The 21,919-nt window shown below is 46.3% G+C and overlaps 8 protein-coding genes across 9 annotated transcripts; 3 read left to right on the top strand and 5 right to left on the bottom strand.

Annotated features, from left to right (window-relative positions):
* Nucleotides 1-245: 245 nt before the first annotated feature.
* Nucleotides 246-4,032, top strand: TERG_00178 (uncharacterized protein; the record flags this gene model as incomplete). Its single annotated transcript, XM_003238138.1, has 2 exons — nt 246-411; nt 470-4,032. 2 exons carry the CDS (start codon nt 246-248, stop codon nt 4,030-4,032), a joined length of 3,729 nt encoding a protein of 1,242 aa, XP_003238186.1.
* On the bottom strand, nt 3,115-6,325 carry TERG_00177 (uncharacterized protein; the record flags this gene model as incomplete). The annotated part of the gene is made up of 2 exons (XM_003238137.2): nt 3,115-5,325; nt 5,403-6,325. The coding sequence occupies 2 exons, from the start codon at nt 6,323-6,325 to the stop codon at nt 4,938-4,940; spliced, it is 1,311 nt and encodes a 436-aa protein (XP_003238185.2). The 3' UTR covers nt 3,115-4,937.
* A 2,352-nt stretch (nt 6,326-8,677) lies between these two features.
* TERG_00176 (hydroxyisourate hydrolase) lies at nt 8,678-9,289 on the bottom strand (the record flags this gene model as incomplete). Its single annotated transcript, XM_003238136.1, has 1 exon — nt 8,678-9,289. One exon carries the CDS (start codon nt 9,287-9,289, stop codon nt 8,678-8,680), a length of 612 nt encoding a protein of 203 aa, XP_003238184.1.
* A 390-nt stretch (nt 9,290-9,679) lies between these two features.
* TERG_00175 (uncharacterized protein) lies at nt 9,680-10,438 on the bottom strand (the record flags this gene model as incomplete). The annotated part of the gene is made up of 1 exon (XM_003238135.2): nt 9,680-10,438. The coding sequence occupies one exon, from the start codon at nt 10,436-10,438 to the stop codon at nt 9,680-9,682; it is 759 nt and encodes a 252-aa protein (XP_003238183.2).
* A 3,462-nt stretch (nt 10,439-13,900) lies between these two features.
* Nucleotides 13,901-14,254, bottom strand: TERG_11523 (uncharacterized protein; the record flags this gene model as incomplete). Its single annotated transcript, XM_047750628.1, has 1 exon — nt 13,901-14,254. The coding sequence occupies one exon, from the start codon at nt 14,252-14,254 to the stop codon at nt 13,901-13,903; it is 354 nt and encodes a 117-aa protein (XP_047605017.1).
* A 1,071-nt stretch (nt 14,255-15,325) lies between these two features.
* TERG_00174 (ATPase GET3) lies at nt 15,326-16,470 on the top strand (the record flags this gene model as incomplete). 2 transcript variants are annotated; one of them, XM_047747558.1, is made up of 3 exons in its annotated part: nt 15,326-15,718; nt 15,773-16,362; nt 16,422-16,470. In XM_047747558.1, the coding sequence occupies 3 exons, from the start codon at nt 15,326-15,328 to the stop codon at nt 16,468-16,470; spliced, it is 1,032 nt and encodes a 343-aa protein (XP_047603515.1). The 2 variants fall into 2 exon arrangements, with proteins under 2 accessions (XP_047603515.1, XP_003238182.1); XM_003238134.1 differs by lacking the exon at nt 16,422-16,470 and having other exon boundaries at nt 15,773-16,405.
* A 2,472-nt stretch (nt 16,471-18,942) lies between these two features.
* TERG_00172 (uncharacterized protein) lies at nt 18,943-19,486 on the top strand (the record flags this gene model as incomplete). The annotated part of the gene is made up of 3 exons (XM_003238132.1): nt 18,943-19,059; nt 19,136-19,177; nt 19,250-19,486. 3 exons carry the CDS (start codon nt 18,943-18,945, stop codon nt 19,484-19,486), a joined length of 396 nt encoding a protein of 131 aa, XP_003238180.1.
* Nucleotides 19,487-20,171: 685 nt separating this feature from the next.
* On the bottom strand, nt 20,172-21,650 carry TERG_00171 (eukaryotic translation initiation factor 3 subunit E; the record flags this gene model as incomplete). The annotated part of the gene is made up of 3 exons (XM_003238131.1): nt 20,172-20,190; nt 20,247-20,441; nt 20,497-21,650. The coding sequence occupies 3 exons, from the start codon at nt 21,648-21,650 to the stop codon at nt 20,172-20,174; spliced, it is 1,368 nt and encodes a 455-aa protein (XP_003238179.1).
* Between the last annotated feature and the right edge of the window lie 269 nt (nt 21,651-21,919).

The raw sequence follows: 21,919 nt of genomic DNA, 5'->3' as shown, positions 1-21,919 counted from the left end.
TTCCACCTTTATGTCTGCCGGCTTATATTCACAGTATCGGCGTCTACCTGCTTCTTGGGCATCATTTCACTCCCGTTTTCCTCTCATCTCTTCTTCTCCTTATCCCTCCCTCTTCTCTTCCTCTTATTCTGCTCCAGCACCTTTTCCTGGTGGGGTTCTATTTTCTCAAGTCACTGGTCATTTCTGGACACAAAAGGTGCAGTTACTGGACATAAACTGCATAGATATCCTGCCCAACCTTGAGAATGCCTAGAAAGGCGTTCCTCCACGACCTCCACGAGGCTTCTACGCCCGGGAGGTTCCCAGCTTTGACGAACGTGAAGTCTGGCGAGGACGATGGCACCTTGTCCTGCTCCTTGATTCTCAGTGAAGATCCCAGGCAGTCGGTGGACCTTGAGTTCATGGTCACAGGTAAGGCCTTATATATGAATGCACCTCAAGAGCTCACTAGCTAATAAACCTTGCCTAGACATCTCACTGTACCCGAAGGAACATGAGTTTCTTATCTACACTACCTCAGAAGATGTCCCCCAGTACGTTACTGAAGTGCTTGGACAGGCTCAGCAGGCAATTAGCCGCCTGGAAATTCCGGACATGCTATCGCAGCTCAGCTATACATTTCAGAAAAAAGTGGAACCGGAAAACGATGGACAATGCGATTTTGCTGACGACATTTTTCTAAATGAAGATGAGGACTCGGTTTATTCTGGAATAGAAGACGCTATTCCGGATTTAAATGATGACGAGTATCACTTTTCTCCTGTTCCGCAGCAGACCCAGCTAACTCACCCGGACACTATCACAGAGGAGATACAAGACTCTGAGGAACTGTTATGCAAGATATCAGAAGACTTGAAAACAGCGAAACTGGCCGGCTTCCGCGTGGGATATCTAGGGAATAAGCTGTGCCCCATTATTTCTGTTTCATGTCGCATTTCTAAACTTGGAATATCAGAAGACGCAATGAAGGCATGGCACATCAAGGAGACGCAGTATTTGGTTTGTCTTATTCGGTACATTGGGAAATATCAATCTCTGGAAAACCTGCTCCTTGAACTAACCGGAAAATCATCGGTCGAGGTACGCGTTGGCATTTGCAACGTGTATAAACCTTCTATAAGCACTGCCCTCCAGATGTTTGACCAAGTCGCCCAAGGCGCAAAGTCCCGCGTTGCTATATGTGGGAATGGCTCACCAAACAATGACGACATTGTATACTCTTTTATTAGCGGGCCTCTCAATGCCTTGTTTAATGAAAGATTTATTAAGATACTACGCTATAGACACGATTTTGGTCAAACTTGGTCTGGGGCAGAACGATTTTTCAACGAATGTCAGGGTAAACCCGTCGGCAGCTCGGACCCAACATCTCATATCTACCAAGAGCCGGATATTTCTGAAGAGAAAGCTGCCATGCTCCCAAGTGCTCTCTCAGCAGATCATCTGTTGGAAAAGAATGGTTCAGGGGCTTCCTTCCCTCTGATAGCTATGCAGTTCATGCTCCGTCATTTCGTAAGATGCACGGAGTTCTGTCTTGTCTGTCATTGCAAGACAAATGATAATTACGAGGCTCTAAGGCCTTATGTTTGCTCCAAGAGTTTATGCCTATTCCAATACATGACCTTAGGATTCGGACCTAGCTTGGAATGGGAGATCATGACGCAACCTTATGTGGTTGACTTGCTGGTCAGCTTTACTTATTCTAGCGCGACTCGACATCGCCTTGTCGACCCACCTACAGGACTTGGGATTATGGTTCCAGGCGGCATGCACGATGCAAATTACAAAAATCTCTGCAGTGATGCCGTGGAATCTACAGCCAATTCTCACAGAGAAGTACGCTTTGAAGTAAGCTTTGACGAATCAAATATGACTATGAGTTTTGCTGGCAGTATCCTGAACCATCGAGTATGCGTGGGAGACTGGTTAGTCATTATTGACGAAGGGCGTTATCTCCATTGTCGTATCACCGATACAAGCTTTTGGCCTTCAGTTGACATTTCAAGCCCAATCGAGGTATCAAAGTCTCGAGAGGCCATAGAGAATGAGACAATGCCAATTCCTAAATTGGTCAAGGCTGCTTGGTATGGACAGAACTTCGATGATCTCAATCCAAAGGCACAGCATCAAATGATAGTGTCTCTTCTCGATACCCTTCCAACAGTAGTTGAAATGAAGCAGTACCTGATGGAGAACTCTAGGGGCTCGCAGCCCACACTTTCACAATGGAAAGATAGGATTTCAAAATCTGCTCTCGATCTGTTACGATGGATAGTCGCATCAAACCGTTCGTGCATCATTCAAGATGACCCCGATCCGACAGAAGACAGTGCTGACACCAACCAAGCCAATGATGACCGTGTTGGCGGAGTTCCTGGCTATATGCAATTTCGTTTTGCGCAGGGGGCTCCAGACAAGGAGGAACGATTTTTTAAAGCCGTCATAACTAAAAATGAAAACTTTATACACCCTCATGCTACCATTTTTGCATGGCATGGTAGCCACCTCTCGAACTGGCACGGCATTCTACGCGAAGGATTGCACTTCAAGGAAATCGTGCATGGACGAGCATTTGGCGATGGTGTCTACATGAGCACAAGCTTCGCTACGGCTGCAGCCTACATTAGTTCTAATTTAGGTTGGAGCTTTGGGTCTCCTACTGAAACGTGGCCCAACAGCAAGTTAGGAGTTACCGGCGCAATATCGTTGAACGAAGTGGTGAATTCTCCTAGTGAGTTTGTTAGCACCTCACCACATCTGGTTGTATCTCAGCTGGATTGGATTCAAACGAGATATCTATTTGTTCGATGCTCCTTAAACAAGGAAATTGGAGTCAATACACCATCAATAATACTTCCATATTATCGTCAAGATCCGAAATACGTTGCCCTCGGCCCAAATTACAAGACAATCACAATTCCTTTGTCTGCATTCAGCCAGAAGCGCCGCCTTGCTCTGGGCATGACAGCTGTCAGCTATCCCCCGACAAACGCTCCTGCTAATTTCCCTACAAAACAAGATAACGTCGTTGCAAGTTCATCAACCAAGAAAACTATATCGATACCCCAGAGCCAAGCTGCTCAGGGCCGAGGCTCCACCTCCGGCTCGGCGAACAGCCACGCGGGAGTAACCCCAAGTTATTACACTAATAATACCCCTTCCCAGCAGACTGCTGGTTTATTTATATCAGGCAAACCCAATCATGTGGAAACCGACGGGTATCTCAGCGACGAGACAGATGTTGATGATCTCAATATCTATATAGAGGCCGACAGTATTAGGAGTAAACAAGCTAAAGACAACAATCTACAGCAGTTCCCTCAAGAGAGTGGCACCAAGGGCAAAAACAAGGCCCAGAATGAAACAGACTTTATCCCCGGGACCCTGGATTCAGCGTCTCTCCCTATGATAGCAGCACCGGACAACGCAACTCCCTCAGCAACGGCATCTCTCCAGCGTGACCTACGAGGAGCGCTTCGTATTCAGGACAACGAGCCGCTGGCTGATCTGGGCTGGTATATTGACCCAAACTTAGTCGAGAATGTCTACCAATGGATTGTGGAGCTACATTCCTTTGACCCTTCTCTCCCCTTGTCTCGGGATATGGCAAAAGCAGGAATCAAGTCTATTGTTTTAGAAGTTCGCTTCCCCCAGCAATACCCGATGTCGCCACCATTTGTTCGTGTTATTCGCCCCCGATTTTTGGGATTTCAACAGGGTGGAGGTGGCCATGTCACCGCTGGTGGCGCACTTTGCATGGAACTCCTAACAAACTCTGGTTGGTCCGCCGTGTCTAGCATCGAGAGTGTTTTATTGCAGGTTCGCATGGCAATTTCTAGTACAGACCCTCAACCTGCAAGACTAGTTCCTGGCCAGGATGCTCGGAAGGACAGGATTTTGGAGTACGGTGTTGCGGAAGCTGTAGAAGCATTCGTTAGGGCGTGCAAGGCTCATGGTTGGCAAATCCCAGCGGATTTCCACCGAGAGTCCAAGGCCGCCTTGGCTGCCGAAGCATCATCTTATAAAAATTGATGTTTCTTATTTACCATAAATGTCAACGACGACTATGTCAATTATGGTGATATACGGAGCATAGTTGGTCGTCACACTACCAACTCGGCGATACGAGGCAAGTCTTAAGTGGTGAAGATTATTGGGATGGAGGAGAAAGGGGAGTGGGGAAAGACTTTGAAAGTTCATATGATTTGGATCGAACTGAACTATCGAGTCGATAATTTCGAGAGATAAAGGGTCTTCTAGTCATAGAGTGCTTTTATCTGGCTCTAGAGTTTCTTCGGAGCGGCAAAGAAAGAGAGCAGAGATCGGTCTGTGTAAAAACGATGGGATGGCACCTGTAATGACCTTGGAGAAGAGGAAACGAGGAAGCAAAATAAGAATGAAACATTGATAAGTATGACAAATCTCCTCCCTTCCTGCCTTTCATTGGAGTCGTATGAAGTGCGTAAACCAATGCCACCAGCGACGGACGTCGAGACATGAAATTCCAAATAAAGGGAGAGAACCAACGTACAGACGTGAACAATGCAAAACTAGAACACCAGGAAACTCCGCCATTTTTGCTCCAGCCTTCCCCCCCCCCTGGTAATTTTTTCGATGATGAGTGTGAAGAAGTGGAAGAAATTAATGGGATAAAGATACATATAAAGGGGGGGCAGGGAGTGTAAGAATAATAATAAAAAAGGGTAAGGAGAAAGAAAAAGGAGCAATCAAGAATTTTTTTGTCTTCTTGGATTTGCAATTTGTGGTTCATCAAGACCACACAGATAGAATCACCACACCATACCCAAGAAAATTTTGAAAATCAAAAACACCCAACCGGTCAGGTTAACTCGTGGAAAACAATGAAATCATGAAACAAGGAATATAGGAGGCAGCAGATGTGAAGGGAAGTATAAGTGACGAGGGAATGGGAGAGTTTATCGACGAAGTTGCCAGTTTTGTGGCGCTAGAAGATCATTTTGCACTGGTAAGCCGTTCTGCATGCTGTTCTGCATACTATTCTGGATGCTGCTCTGAATTCCAGATTGGAGTCCATTGGGTATAGCATTTTGCGGGCCGGTTGGTAATCCATTGGGTACACCGCTCGTCATTTGAAGTCCGTTTAAGAGGATGGCGAGGCCTTGGGATTGGCCAACGGGGCAGTCCTTGTGCGCCGAAAGCATTGATTTTAGCATTGCATTTTCTTCTCTAGCTTTCTCTAGAAGGTTTGTTAAAGCTTCGTTGTCGCTAGAGTATGCTTCTGCTTTTCTCATTAGGGTGGCTACCCATTGCTTCTTTCGTTGACGACATTTAAGGGCGGCAACCCTGTGTTGAAAAGTTAGAAGGCTAATTCAAAATATACGAAGTCTATTGTAACACAGGTGTGTTGCGGTTTGACATACCTATTACGCTCCTTGAAGTTCTTCTTCTTTTCTTCGTCCGTCATGGCTTTCTTGTTGCCAGTTGAGTTATTTTCACCTTCACCATTACTATTACCATTATCGGCACCATCGGCATTATCAAATTCGACCGAGTCATCATCAGTAGCAGGTTGTGCCTTGTCGGCAGCAGCATTTGAAGCCTTTTGCTTTTTATTTGATCCCTTGGGAGCGTCTTCGGCCTTTCTGCGACCATTTGTAGTGCCTCCTTTGGCAGTGGAACCTTTCTTGCCTTTGCTACGAGTGTTGATCTTCGTATCGGGACTATCAGAGACGTTTCCGTTGGATGGCGGAGCTACGCCATTCGACTCATTGGTTTGAGGAGAAACCCCATTCATTGGTGGGCTATTATTATCGTTATTCTGCAGTGACATTTGCATAGGTTGCGAAGTTGGGCCAGGGAAAGGGTTGCTCGTAGCCTGAGCACCCTTAGCTAGCATGAAGAGACCATTGGCAGCATCAGTAGCATCAGCATGGGCAAATGGATAGGACTGGGGCTTCTCCATCGAGGCAGCAACTTGCTGGAGAATCGAGTCTGCTTCTCCAGGGTTAGATGTAGGCGCAAGGTAGCCATTTTTCTTTGCTGCAGTGATGGCTGTCCTCTGGAAATCTAGAGTAGTAGGAGTGGTATTTCCACTGGAGAGTTGCTGGAGTAAACCAGCAGGTCCGGGGCTGGGAGCGGGGAACATAGAGCCACCACCGCCAGGAGTCAGGCCAGCATTCAAGCCAGTACGCAACGAGGACTCATTAGGGGTAGGGAACCCGCGAGTTATACCATCAAAATAGTCGCTAGGTCCTGCAGGCCCTGTGAGCATTGCCGGGCTTAGTGGACCAGCACGGAGAGAGTTTGGCCAGTTGAACCCACCGCTGGTCGACGTGCCTGGCATGGCAGGGGATGTCAAAGAAGCGACAGGTGGGAGAATAGACTTCCCGGGGGTATCACTGCCTGTATTTCCAAAGGATTGTTCGAACGGGTTGGGCTCAAAGGACAGGTGGCTGGTGTTATGGATGCCCGAGAAGTAATCACCACTTGCATCGTCACCTGGTTTCTGTGGAGCCGGGATGGTAGACGGCGCATCTAAGGATGAGGTGGTGACGATGGTCTCAGGGACATCTATTTGGGTTGTCCCACGATCTAAACGGGATGATGTCAGTGGTGACAGACAGGAGACAGGAGTGTTAACTCTGAAAGTAAGTTGAGCGAACACCAACACCAGGGACGACAAACAGAGAGGAGGCACAATAGATCACAGCAAGAGGTCCACCAGCTGAGGATGGTGCATGTAGAGGGTGACATGACGAGGGTGATGATAATGGGCAGGAAGAATTAACTGGCTGCTGACCTTCTGGCTTGACGCTCTCGTTCGAGTCTTTCGCATCCATTGGTGAATCGGTGCGAGACGCCGGCAAGCCAGCCTGCGGCGACGCGGCCTTGCTGGCTGGGGCGGACATGGTATATACAGGTAAAGAGGGAGGGAGGGTGTGTCTGGGGGGAGTGGTGATGCTGAAATCGGACGAAAAGGGCAGACGAGAACGGGCGTCCAGCGACGATCTCTCCTCGAGTCCTCTGCCGACCGCAAGGAACAAGAGTCGAGGCAGCGGTTCACTCCGCTCGAGACTGGCTGGGTGGATTAAGTGCGAGTAACGGGCGCAAGCTAGTGGATTCACGCCTAAAAGTGTCTGTTGTTGTGGGTTGTGCGCCGTTCATCGAGCGATGACGATGAGATGACGATGAGATGACGATGAGATGACGATGCAGAGCGACCTTCTTTTTTTTCCGCTGGGAGGAAAGCAAGTAAAAGAAAAAATAGCAGAGAGCGAAGGCGAAAAAACTCTGACGACATTGATGATGTCGTTGGCTTAGTCATCGTGCTTGGCAGAGGCTTGGCACGACGGAAGCTCGCTTAAGCATAAAACGTTAAAAGCATAAAAGGAGGGCGATGGAGACGCTGATAAGATGAGATTAGATGGACGGCGGCGGCAGCGGGCGGCAGCGGGCAGTATGGGGGCCTGCGGTGGGGTGTGCAGGCGCTGGGGGAGCCTCGCTGCGGCATGCAATTGCAGGTCGACTCGGTGAGCACGTCGCTTTTAACTAACTAGCGCCGCATCCTGCTCGCTAGCCGCTTAGTCCTCCAAACCCAGCACGAGCCGATGACGAAAGAATTCCCCGACTACAACCAGCTACAGGTCTCCCACCACGATTAACTATTCTTCTCAACCAGTGCCCCAGACTGCTGATAAATGATAGCATCAGTACACTCCTAGGTCCATTTCCCTATCCCGGACCGTGCGGCGCTCGACTAATCAGGATATGATTGTTATACCTGCTGCTACGGCTAAAGATTTCACAGGCCCACATCCCTGAATAAACAAACACTAAGAGAGCTCTACTCAATATCAAAATACCCAAAGCTCAGGGTTGTGCATATTGAATGAAATGCCAGCATGTTTTGTGCATTCCCCCTTCCACTTTATTATCACTATCATTCTTTGTATTATCCTTATTATAATTTTTTTATAACGGAAGAAGGCCATACAGTTACAGGCATTACGTGAGACTGTTTCAAGGATAATAGTAGACTTGAGTATACCATTGTTTGATACAGTGATAGATCCCAAGCCTATGACATTATGAGAGAATATCTCAGCAAGGACCATTACCCAAAACCAGCTCTGGTAATATTTCCATCATATTCACCCTACCGCTGGGCCGAACCTCCCCCAGCCTAAACAATACCATGATAAACTCGATCGTGATAGGTGAAAAGTAGAAGGTAGTATGAAAGTCGAGGAAGGAGGAAGAGATGCTTATAAACCCAGGTTTGATTATTCTATTCGCGATCGTTACTTCCAATAAAGGCCGCCTTCTCTCCTAGATGTCATCATACCAATGGATTTCGATAGGAAGCTGCGTCCTGAGAAGTGGAAATCACTAGAATGAAGTAGCCTGCAATTTTTTATCTGGGTACATACTTGGTCCCGTAGGCCCTTTAGCTGCGAAGTCAGCATTATTCATGTTTCTACGGCAAAGCGTGATGCATGTATATATCAACGACCAGGAACTGATGTACAGTCCTGGTAATATAAATCTGCATTTTGTGTTATATCAAGTCCGTGCGGTCAGATTTAGCAGCTGCGGAAGCATTCTATTGGATAAATACGTCTTTTGACTAGTATCTGGCTGGCAGTCAGTGAATCATGACGTCAGAGCTCCAAGCACCCTGGCATAACCCCAACTATCACGATCCACGATAGGTGGAATAATTCCACGGTCCGAGCAGCACAGGAACATGATAGTGCCTCCATCCCTCCTCGCCCTCTCTGCCGTCAACTGCGAATCGTACTTCCACCTCTGGCCAGAAACAATCCTCAACACCCTGCTCACGGTACCACTGGTCAACTCCACAGAGCCGAAGGCTCCAGGTTGAGCGTGATGTGTTTGACCCCGCTCGGTTGGGCAGCTGTGCTAGGGTAGAAGAAACAGATACAGAGTCGCCCTCACTAGACCAATTTTTGACCCGCCCATCCGAATCCGTAGTTGCTGTGAACATAGGCTGTTTGTTGGTTGTGGAAGAAGAAGGAGAAGTTGGTTTGACTTCGGAATTGACTAACGTCAGAAAACATAGAATTCCTGCCCCTGGGCGGCCAGTATAAGTGTTTAGCACATGGCAAGTAATCGGGTCTTTGTCTGCCATTGTTTTCTCGCGGATTGTATCGAGTTCCTTTTCGCCTTTTTCACCCGGGTTTGTCTCAAATCTCGGGTTATCGGGTTGGAAGTATTGCTGGAGTTGTGAAAGCCTTTTGGAAGCAGCTGTGAGGTCATCAATTTCAAGGTGGATTTGACCTGCCATCAATCATGCCGTGGATTTTTTGAAATGTGGCCTGAAGACATACGCCATGCTATCCCTGGGCTATGTTGCTGCTAATCAAGTTACCGCTGGGTTATCTGCCAAATCACCATCAACCGGAGGTCCCCGACTAGTTGAACCAGTTACACGTGACTACTAGGCCGCTCCCCTAGGTGCGCAAGGCCGGATCAAAGACTACTTAAATCCTTAATCGTTCGTCACTAAAAATGACAAGTCTATATATAAATCCAAGGTCTAACTATATCCTTCTCACCCTTGCTCCATAGCAGAAATATTACCACAGAAACATATAACTACTTCTGAACGCAATAAATGACCAAACAATGAATGTAATGGAGAAATAGTCATCAGTCCTCGCAGCTCTGTTAAGAGCTACCAACTATACGCATCCTCAATGTACCTGATTTGCCGATATCCCTGGAGCATAGCGTTGTGAATTGCCTCTCTTGCTTTGTCTGCTAGAGTATCCGGACCGCAGACAAGTACGGCAATTCGCGAGTTGGCCGTATTTGCGCTTTTTGCGTGCTCCAAAATAATAGACTTGGTATCCGGTCTCCCATACTTCACCTCGTATTTCGGAACTGCAGTAAGAGACTGCAGCTTGGAGTCTTTGGCCAGATCATCTAGAACATTAGTATCCAAGGACGACGTTGTTTTCGTGCAGACTGGGGAAGGAACGGCAGACGCAGTACTCTTGTTAACATTCGTCAAATAGAAGGAAGCAGAAAAGTCTCCACGCTCAAAGGCAGGCTGTAGCTCCCTAGAGGCCACGCTGTGAATGAAGGAAGCCTGTCTCGCTGACCAAACAAGTGTTATATCCTTTGTACATGTACCTGTTCCGGTCGCAGATGTGCGTCGGATATGATCCTGGATATAAGGCACAGCAGCGGCAATGCCTGTGCCACCGACGATAAATAGAACCGATTCGTACGCCCACAGAGGAGCAGAGTCACCATATGGGCCTTCCAATAGCAAGGTAGTTGAGATAGCAGTGCCGCTGGACTTCATGCATTGGTCACGAAGTTGGCGAGTCCACCCATTATACGGTCGTATCCAAAATATGTATGTTGTCTCATTAGATGGGCTACCTCCTGGATATTGGTCATTGGAAACATTGGCGACCTGGTGCATTCCATCACTTTTGTTGTTCTCAACTTGAGCCGAAGAACCGGTCTCTGAATGTTTCTCCGTGGTCAATTTGGAAGTCTCAGCCCATGCTCCGAGGGTGAATGGATGGCTCTCATACCCAGTCCATCTGAAGGGCTGATACAAAAAGTAATACCGTCCAGGCTTTTGAGAAATACCGGTTGCAGCTGGTGTGACCTCTAGCCTGATGATATCTGAGACTTCGTCATAGTAAGCAATAGAGCTCGTGTGTTGAAGACCACCTCCAGCGAATCGAACTCGAAGGTTGCAGTATATGATTCGAATAATGCGCAAAGTCCTCTCAAAGCCCCATATAGCAACAAGTGGCCAAAGGTAAGGGTCATATTCGCCTGAATAGACGGATACGTGGCTAACATAACAAAATGAGCAGGTGTCATGAAAGATATCATATTCCGGCTGTAACTTACTAAAACAGGGATATAATTGTCACAATAGATAGAGCAATGTGGATGAGTAAGAACAACTCATATGTTTTCCTTCGGAGCCATAGACATGAGAATATTACCAGGAAACTCATTACCACAGTTCCCTGTAGATTAATTAGTAAGTCCCCGGTAATTGTTATGTATGTGGATCATTTATGCACTAACCACAACACCCATGCAAAACCATTTTTCTGCAAACCGTTTGATATATATTTCCGAGCCTGAATAACAGAAATCAATTGGTCAGCCAAGCTTCTTTATATCTTCCCAATACGGCTACACTAACCTATTAAGAAGAAGAATATTGTAAATGCAATGGAATGGGCAATGGCAAGTAGGGTTGCGGCTAGAGCAGCCTGTCTATGGAAGATATTGAACATTCGGAAGCTCCAGCCTGTGGCCCAAAGGAATATATTGTTCCTTCCTGCAAACATCCAGGCGAGGGGCAAATTTGCAAAGGAAAGCACACCAGTACGACCAGCAATATACCGGCATAGCTGTGCATTTGTTTTTGGTATGCTATAGAGATGAATGTAGTCGTTAGTAGGGTTCCCACAAAGCGATACTGAGGCAATCATACTTTAAATTCCCAGCGAAAAGATCATAGTTAACACAGCACAGAATCGCAATGATGAGCCAATACGAGAATATCACAATTGCTTCTATTCTGGTTGGCATGTCGCACCCGTACAGTGTCCGCAAGTGATAAGATCCAAAAGTGCTCGGGATTGTCAGATGTGTTCGAATCCAGTCGGAGAGATACAAAAAAGGCCTGAAAATCCGATAAGGGTTTTTGAGCTTAAGATCATAGCTACCCTCCAAGTCACTCCTCTTTGTCCTCGACTGCCTAAAAAATGCCCACTTGCAGAAGTTGTTGATCATTCCAAGGACCAAAACCGTACCCCAAATGCCATACATAGCAAATCTAGACCAAGGTCAGTAAAAAAGAGTATAGAATAAAAGATACGACTATTGGAATATAAATATTTACCCATAGTGGTGACGGTGCTTCACTTCAGTATTATTGACAACCTATGCGCCGTTAGCATCTCTTCTATACCTTTTGAGTTAGAGGCTTCCCTACAACTGTCTTTAATGAAAGATCGAAAAATTTCTTGGAAATCAGAACCGGTGTGTCGACCTTCTTCTCTGGCGATATTTCTCCGTTTTCGATAACTTTCATTTTAGCAATAATTTCGTCGGTAAGGTTGGCAGCAAAGTCCGACATCGGCAGCAAAGGCTGAGAGATGCGCCGCTGACAATTCTCCTCGAGAACGGCGACTCCTGGAAGTATTTCTTCGGGTCGGCAGTATACCTTTGCGGATGCGTATATAGATTCTACCTTCAAACGGTTCCGGCAATACATAACCCATTGTTTTTTGCCAGGAGTACCGGCAAATTTTATAGGTTTATATGCCCTGTAAACGGCAGAAAAGCATATTTCATTGTTTGCCAGTTCCTTTGATAAAACGATCCTTATAAACAAGGCTCCTAGAAGAAGCTTGAACAAAAACATAGTGTAGACTTCAAATTCTCCCCTATCGAAGGCAATCGTATCAATGGGATACAGTAGGAGAAGGAAAGAGAAGTCAAAGCCGTATTAACTCGACAGCAAGGCTCTTGCAAGTCTAACATAACCAGAGGCTGCCCAGGGTGATATATAAGTTACGGCCCTAGCTATGAATTCGCCTAACTCGGGGCAACCGGAGAACCCTTGGCCCAGCCTAGGTCTTGTATTATGAGCATGCCGTGAGAAGCTTCAATAGAACAACTGTTGATTCTCTTCTTTCTCCTCTTTACCGGGAATAACATGACCCACAGATAAAATATTGAAAAATTTTGCGGTCCCAAACAAAGCAGACTACCTGGGTCCTTTTCGGGGTCTTTTCAACCCCGTCCACAATGGGCTCGCCCGGCCGGTTGTAGTTGAGTAGTTGTCTTTCTCAACTACGCCGAAATACCGGGACCATTCCACGCATGGGCATGATCGAAATTTCGCATTTGCCACACGAATCAGTCCACATTGTGAGTGGGGTATTTTAGTTAGTTGACTACCCATCGAGGTCATATACGCATGGAAAGAATAGTGTGTGTGTGTGTTTTTTTTTTTTTTTTCATTTTTTTGAGAATCACTCAAAAAAGAAACCAAAATAAAGCAAAATATCAATCAATACCAGATTGATATGAATCAATTGTACCATGATAGCTATTTGTATGTCGCATTTTAACCAAGTTGTTGATTAATTCTGACTCCTATGAGTGTACGGAGTTGAGGATGCAGAATTGGTAGTTCATTTTATAAGGTTTTCTATCGCCAAGCATGTTGATAATTAGCGGATCAGATAACTCATCAACCAATTATCATGCTCCATTAATGCTCCATTACGTATTAATTCACTCATGAGGTAAGCAGTAAACTCGATGGATCTTATCTGATTTCAATGTCTACAAAATCTTATCTAATCGATCTTGGTCACTACCGAGTGGATGATATGGAGTATCCTTCCTATAATCCGAGCGACGATGCATCGCATAATTAAAAAAAAAAAAAAGAAAAAGAAAAAGAAAATAATAATAATAATAATAATATAATAATTTTCTTACAGAAGAAGCCAAGCCCGTGACTACGCCGCCGCTTTTTCAAGATTCTAGCTCCTGATTTTACTCCGAAACAGATACCCAAGTTATTTCTCATGTCCTCAAGGAGGATAGGTCAAACAGGCTTCAGATTAAGTATAATCTCATTATTGAGGGGTTATAGTTGTCTACACAGTCAGTGTTGTGGTTAGAAACTTAAATTGGAAAGACCACATCCTTGTGTGCTTCAGTACATAACTAAATTAACTACGCTACCTAAGCCATTTGTGACCGTTACAACCGTGGGAAAATCACCCACTATATGCGACAGCTGATAAAGAGAGCGGGGTCATTTCCTGCAGATAGCGGTGGCTTACCGAACACGGGTGATATAGTTTCTTCGCCAATATACACACAACGGATACTAAAGGGTATAAAAACCAAGGTCAAGTAAGGTACAATACCCGCCGAAACTCGAGATTAATTGAAACATTGAGGAGGAAGGAATCGGACGTGCAAGTTCCGCAACGGCCTTGTTAATTCTAAAAACGTATTCGCAGGTGGTTGACCGTAACTCAAGAGTTAGCCGAAGGCTGAATAGGGCCAGAATAGGCGCTACATGTATCTTGCAGTAGCATACAAGACTTTGACCGCGAAATCCATGATGATGATTGGAGGCTATCCCGGTGTTCTCGAGAGACTTTGCGCAAGAAGTGAACCCGAATAGTATGGATACGGCCAGGGCGCTAATGGCGCTCAATTTCGGGCCGTAGCTCATGTAACTATGCCCTGTATTGAGTTGGAGCCGGATTTCCTCAACAATAGGGTATAATCTCCGTTGCCCTAGGACAGCCGCATGACCAGAAACTTAGATCACTTTCTACGTATAAGTGCCAAACTAGGTCGGTCTATACAGCCTCACCTCGGGAAACCGTACTTCGGTCCATTTTTCTGGCCAGGGTGACTGAAGGAATATCTGACGTTGATGTACATGGGCAGTTCGGAGAAACTCTAGTTCAACCTCCTTATGCTATCCAGGATTGGTTTGAATCTCATATCTGGATAACTGTGGATATAATGATTCATTCAATCTTGTTAGTTAGACCAGGCTTGCCTCGGCTGTGTGGGAGTCCCCTCCTTATCTGAATTTAGTGGTCTAGTCAAGGAGATAACGGTAATTGTGGGATTCGAAATCAGCAGTCCTCGACACAAGCGCTGGAGGATCTAAATGGGGGTAATTTCAAAGCTTTTTGGTTCTGTTACCGTCAGCTTCACTATCTGTCCTTTGCCTCTAGACTCTCCTGTTAGCTGTGCCAGTGCACAAAAGTGGGTTCTGAACGAGGAATCCAGCAGCAAATTGACTAATTAACAACAATCCTTGCTGTCTAATGAATGGATCGACAGCCTGGTTAAAAGGATATGGTACGCGAATTGGATCCTGGACTCGAATTGAGCTCCCATGGCATATTCCATTAAAGGCCTTACCACTACGGGGGCATTTTCAGGCGGTGATAAACCTTTCACTGTAAGAACTCCAAATTCGCTAAAAGCACGACGTCGAAATCTGTGGCTTCTTGTAGAAACGGCCGACTTGGCGTGTGTGTCATGTGATCACAACGCAGCGCTGGCCCAAGCGTCTTTTAAGTAGCCAAAAATGCAATTGAACACTCAAAATCACAAGCAACGATATTAACTCGTTTTAACATATTGATTAACCCTGAAAGCTGGCTTACTTGACGGCACAAGTTTATGCACTCGCCGGTTAAGCATCCGTTACTGAGATCACGCCTACTTTTTAACCAACTTCTCGAATACCCCTCCGTAAACCCCCACCTAGAGCGTTATCGACATGTCGTCAACCGCCGTGATAGGGGACGACGACGTCCTGGAGCCTACCCTTCAATGCCTTCTAGACCATAAGACCCTTCGATGGATATTTGTCGGTGGAAAGGGCGGAGTCGGCAAAACGACCACTTCATGCTCGCTGGCCATACAACTTTCCAAAGTGCGGAAGTCTGTGCTTCTTATATCCACAGATCCCGCTCATAATCTAAGTGATGCTTTCGGTCAGAAATTTGGCAAGGAAGCTAGACTTATTGATGGATATGATAATCTGAGCGCTATGGAGATTGATCCCAATGGAAGCATTCAGGATTTAATGGCTAGCGGGGGTGGTGACGGAAATGACGATGCTATGGGTGGGTTTGGTCTAGGTGGAATGATGCAAGACCTGGCTTTTAGTGTAAGTATCAGCCACAATATCTCTTCGTTGAAAGCTGCTAAAATTCCGTGTTAGATACCTGGTGTCGATGAAGCGATGTCCTTTGCAGAAGTTTTGAAGCAAGTCAAATCTTTATCATATGAAGTTATTGTCTTTGATACTGCTCCTACCGGCCATACTCTTCGGTTCCTACAGTTCCCAACTGTATTGGAAAAGGCCCTTTCTAAGCTATCGCAGCTTTCTGGCCAATTTGGCCCCATGCTTAACTCGGTCCTCGGTGCTCGTGGCGGCTTACCAAACGGGCAAAATCTTGACGATGTGCTATCAAAAATGGAATCACTACGAGAAACTATTGCGGAGGTTAACTCTCAGTTTAAGGATGCTGATATGACCACTTTTGTCTGCGTGTGCATTGCTGAGTTCTTGTCATTGTATGAGACTGAGCGCATGATACAGGAGCTGACGAGCTACAACATTGATACTCATTGCATTGTTGTCAATCAGCTTTTGTTTCCCGGGAAAGATAATGCGTGCCAACAGTGTGGCGCAAGACGAAAAATGCAAAAAAAGTATTTGAATGAGATTAAGGAGTTGTATGAAGATTTCAACGTTGTCAGAATGCCACTGCTTGTTGAAGAGGTCCGTGGGAGAGAAAAGTTGGAAAAGTATGACTATCCCGCCCTATTTTTATATTCGAAAGTAAACTGACTTGTTCGTCTTGTAGTTTCAGTGACATGCTGATCCACCCTTTCCAACCGGCCCACGAGGACTAGAGTGACGAAACTATAGAAGAACAGGAAATCTACAGAAGAAAAAGAAAATTATACAAGGCTCGTGGCAATCGAAGAGGGTGGTAAAAACATGAGTGTTTCCCCCATTCTTACATGGTATAGGAGAATATATCGATTTTTTTTTTTTTTAATAGAAATTACCCAGCCGATCAATAAATGTATTTTCTTCACTGACCAATCAGTACGACGCGCTTACACATGACAACCTTTAGTGATATCTCCGTTAAAAAAAGCGAGAAAACGACGCAATAATCATACACCGAACCAGGTGAAACAGGAAATTACGCCTTATATTTACAATGCTTGATTATGATGTATTGCTCAAAGGGCCCTGGATGGAGCTGGTGAAAAGATGGAAGCACAGGACCACATACATAAATATATCCGCCAGGCTCAGAATAAGCTTGACCCACGCACAATGTGAACCGTCAAACTGTGGAGAGGTTGCAACTTGATAATTCCACAAAATTGTGATAGTTCTGTCATCATCATTATCAAGATTCAGTCGGCGGTCATCTGCTAGAAATACCCAGGCCAGGAACTTACTTGGCTTCGTCGTGGATATGGACGACGGTTGGCCCTCAATGGACATAGGGTTTTGTCCCTGTCTGGTTTCTCTTAAGGAAATCGATTGCAACTGTGCCTTCTAAGCGAACCAGAACTTTCTGGTCCATATGGAGCCTCCTGATAGACGGCTCACGAAGCACGCCCTGTGCGTGGCGGTCAAGATAGAGCGAAATTGAGTTATCTACTGGAAATACGAAAAGGAGGCCATTACTTGTATTCCTCGGGAGAGGACTTGACCCATGGTGTATGGCCGGTTTGGATCACCATTCGTGAAACTCTCGTTAAGTGGAATTACGCTATTCTATACTCAGAACTTTTTTTTTCTTGAGTGCTTATTGAACCGGATGTGCAATGCAGCTGATGACCTCATTTCAGGTGTGCTCCAGTCCACATGTCCCTGTGGGAACAAAGCAGGCAGCAAGGGCCATGACGAGCAAGGGTTCGTTTAGATACACCTATCCATGCAATTAGATGGACCTATTGGGAAACTGCGAAAGAAAAAGTAGCTGAGATCGGCCAGCGCCGTTGATGCACTATCTCGAAATTATGGCTACTAGCATGTATAAATTTACCACCTATGAAGATGCTTTCGACGGGCACGCCTCTATTGACTATCCTTGCACGCATCTTAGGTAGTTAAGCCTGCCTTCGAAAGCATGCCATTTATAAGGCTGGAGCAGGGTATCTAGCGTAGGCCTTCACGCATTCAGGCGCCGGGTGGCGAGGCCAGGGCACTCACTAGAAAGGGAATTTAGCTGGAGATGCTGGGAATTCTTTATGCGCCTAACTGGCCAACAGTTAGTCCCACAGGAGGAGCTTTCTACCAATGCGACGATGGGATAGAGACAAAGTCAAGGCAAAGCACGCTCGTTCATGGCTCCAGGGGAAAGGACAATAGGATCCTTTCCCTTCTGGTACGGAGTGTCTAGATGTATCAGTTGCCACTGGCCAGTCCGCTTCATTAAGGAGGCGCCTGCCAGAACAATCTCAGCTCTGCCGATGGCTTGCCTTCTTCCCCCTTTTCCCACATTTTTCATACGGATGGCTGCCGACTCGCTGGCGCCAAAGCGTCTTGGGCGACGACCCGAACTAGGCAGTCTGGTCAACAAAACAAAACCTGCACACAAAAGAGGAGCGAAAACTTGCGAATCTGGAAACGCCACGACTGGGACAGGGGGCGTGCAGCGGTAAATGAATTTAGCTGCACGCAGCCCACAACGATCGGAGGCCTGTACGAGCGTGAGTGGATGTGCTGAAGCCTTGTGCTCGCTGCGTGAAGCCTCACTTCGAAGCTGTGGTCGAGAGCTGAGGAAAGGCCGAGCGCGCAGGGATCAGCTGACCTGGGTGGCCCTTGGCTGACGTAAGAGAATAGGGGCGCTTCTTTGCTCCTTTAAAAGTCAGCGGGAAATATAAGACGGGGTAAGACGCCTGCCAGCTCTGCTTGCTTGCTCTTTGCTCTCCCGTCTCTTTGGCTGGCTACAAGGAAGAAGCACCGCTTGTGTACGAAGCTGGCTGTGTGATGGACGACAACTAGTCTTCTGTTTCCCCCGTCTTTTTCTGTTTACCTCCTTCATCTTTTGCAGAAGATGAACGTCTGAGTGTGTTGAACATCCGTCCTCAATACACGCTGCACTGCACGGCACAACCACCCCCTACCTGTGACCGAGTCATAGATAGTCTATATCTATATCTTTGTATCCTGCATCTGCTTTGTACTCTCTTCATCTACTCTCTTGTCGTCTTGTCTCTTTTTTTTTTTTTTTTTTTTGGTTTTTTGTCCGCTCGTGTTTGCTTCACTTTATCCCCCTGTCAACGCTTCTCAAGCTGCTACTCCCTGAAACCACGGCGTCCAGTCAAGAAACAGAACAGAACAAAGAACAAGGAAAAATGTCACAGCACGAGCAGTACTGGCTACCAGGCTACGAGCTATCTCGACAAGTCATTCTCAGCAATATCCACATCTTTCTCGGCCCAACGGCGTCGGCGAGGCCATATACCTACCATGTATGGAACCTCCAACCTTTCACTAATGGATACATAACCCTTCCGTTTTCCACGATTCCTGACACTGTAATTCTAGGGCCGAGATGGATACCTAGTCACTGGAAGCAGACTCACCCAAGTACGTCATGCCCTTCTCTCCCTGCTGGTGCGGCCTACCTGTGGACCGATTTGCCTAATGATGTGACCGCAGCAACAAATCGACGACCTGAAGAGTATGTCTAAGAAGTTTGAACTGGACCAGACGATAAAGACAATGCAGTTGTCAAGTAGCCTCGAAGAAACAGGTGACCCAGCCACTCAGACCTCCATCCACAAGCCTGTGCCGGTGTCCATTTCCAGAGGCCGTGAGCGAAATAGAGACCGAGAACGGGGAAGAGAACATCGTTCTTATGATCGTGGGTCACGATCGAGACGATACCGGTGTTGAATACAACAGGGCACGATGATCTTGGATGTATTCATTATGCCACGGACCTACTTTACTGTACAAAGCATACAGTACACATTTTTGTTTCATTTTTCAATTTTTTTTTTTTTAATTTTCTGGATATCCCCTTTTTTTGCCGCTTCTTTTCCCTCCATGGATCGCTACGTTATGGTGTTTGGTGGCTTTCTACTTCTTTCTTGAATAGACATACTGTTTTGATACAAAGCTGTCGACAAAACTTCCCAATACGTTGCCCCTCCATATAGGTAGATTCGCTCTAACTTTGGAGTTTCATATTTTATATAGGTCCACAATGGGTCAATCGAAGTAAAAACATGTGAGCAGTTATGGCATAAATCTCGTTTACCATTGAAGCTAAAATGTTTAAGAAACCTATGCATAGATAAGAGTATGCAGACCGTTAACACACAACACAGGATTAACTTGAAAAACGCCCACCCAAAACATGTCAATCCGAGCAGCCGTTCCACATGGCGAAAGGATCGAAGGAAAGAAAACATAGGTTGTTGGAAAGGAAGAAGACTAGAAGAGGAGTGTAAGGGTGTCGGCATCGTGACGAAAAAGAAGATGGGCTTTTGGATCATTCCTCCATTCATCGTAAACATTGACTTGAGTAAAAAATGAGGCAACCAAATCACGTCTATCGTCGAGAATTAAATTGAATTTATTTGGCAACAGCCGAGCTAGAGATTATATTAGCAAAGTTCCAGTAAAAGAAAAGGGGATAATAAGAGCATACCTTAAGACTTGTGTTCGGAAGAAACCTCCCTTTGTCTTCTCGATGACTTGTTGGTAGACTGACTGGGGAGGGTGGTTCATGAGAACAGTTCCTTCCTGATAATCGATCTTTGCATCGACCCGGGTGTCACGGATCAAGTTGACAATCCATTTCTCGCCCTCATTCTGACTTAGGCCAAGGCGAGTGGAGAGGTCACTATAGGTTAGTTAGTATGCGATGCATAAATAGCACAAGCTTAGTAAAAACATACTTGATGTCAATTCTCTGGTGGATCTTGCAGTAGCTCTCTGATATTAGGTGTCTCGCAGATTCGACAAAGGCATCCGCCGCAGCAACAAGGAAGAAGTCACTCCGTAGAACTTCTTCAGCTTCACCAAGTTTCTTCTGGGCCTCTTCAAAGTCGAAATCAATGTAGAGAGCCTTTATGAACTCGGTGATAGGATCCTGGTATTCATATTCTTCCTGTCGAACAACACGGATGAGATCCTTGAGTTGTTTCTGGTACAGGGCAGAGTTCTTGTGGGCGCGGCTCCGGTTGGTGATGACAGCGGCAGTGAGGTAGCGGAGAATCCAAGGGCATGCGGTCTGTATGGTGTTGATGTAAGCGGGGTGGAAAAACATATCTGTAAGCACATCACGAGCAGGCTCGTGATTGAAGAATGGGAAGAGAGACCAGTGAATGAGCCATGAGCGGTGCTGGAGCTGACCGAGCGGGTTGTTAAAGAGACGGGTATCGATCGAATCTTTGACCTTTGTGATTTCCTCCATAGCACCCTCCCAATTGGTAGTCAAGATTTCACAGGCGAGTTTTCCCCACGTAGCGGCAGCAACCTTGTCATTATCGGTAGAGAGGACACGGAACTGGTATAGAAGTTCAGCAGCGTTTCCATAGCTACCACAGCTGTACTGGAATCGCCCAAAATCGTAGAGTGTGTTGACCATCTCAATGGTCGCTCCGTGCTGCTCCTCAAGGAACTTCAAATTGGCGGCCTTATCACTGCGCAGATTGCCTACTACAGCATCATCTTGTAGCAACTCTGTGATCTTGCTGCTTGCATCGACGTAATGCTGCAATTTCTGCACGACCTCTTCTCTCTTGGTAACGAATTCCTCTGGTACGGTATCCGAGTCGTTGATTTCCTGCCACAGACTGGCAATATAGTCTGCCATGTTGGTATGCTTGAGGAGCTCATACTTCGACTTTGTGATCTGGTCGATAGCCTCATCGTCCTCTTCCTGATTTGACGCAAACTCCAGCAGCGGGAAGATGAGCTGACGGTCGAGATATGGTATAAGCTTAGGGAGCAAATCGTGCTTTTTGGCGACCTCGTCGGCGGTGGCTGCAGACTGCGCGGCGGCATCCTTGAGCAGCGTGTTGGCTGATGTCGGGGCGTTGTCTGCCATGGTCACGGTCTCGCTCTTGCAATAGCCAGTCGGGGTATTCCTTCGTGAAGCGGTCCGTCGTCTTTGTCTCTCCGTCGTTCGTCCTGCGTCGTCTATCTTCGTCTATCGTCTTCGTCCCGCCAAAAATTAAATCGAACTTTTTGATGGGTTTTTTTACTTGTGTGGTGGAAGCAGACGCGCTAGTGCCTGATCGGGTTAAGCGCAGAAAGCATCGGGTGACTTCGACTTTTTATATGAAAAAAAGGCGAGAGGAAGAAGAAAAATCGACG

This window comes from Trichophyton rubrum (assembly GCF_000151425.1).
Source record: "Trichophyton rubrum CBS 118892 genomic scaffold supercont2.1, whole genome shotgun sequence".
NCBI classification, from domain to species: domain Eukaryota; kingdom Fungi; phylum Ascomycota; class Eurotiomycetes; order Onygenales; family Arthrodermataceae; genus Trichophyton; species Trichophyton rubrum.
Note: the sequence above shows the minus strand (reverse complement) of the source record. Positions and strands in the feature narration are given on the sequence as shown.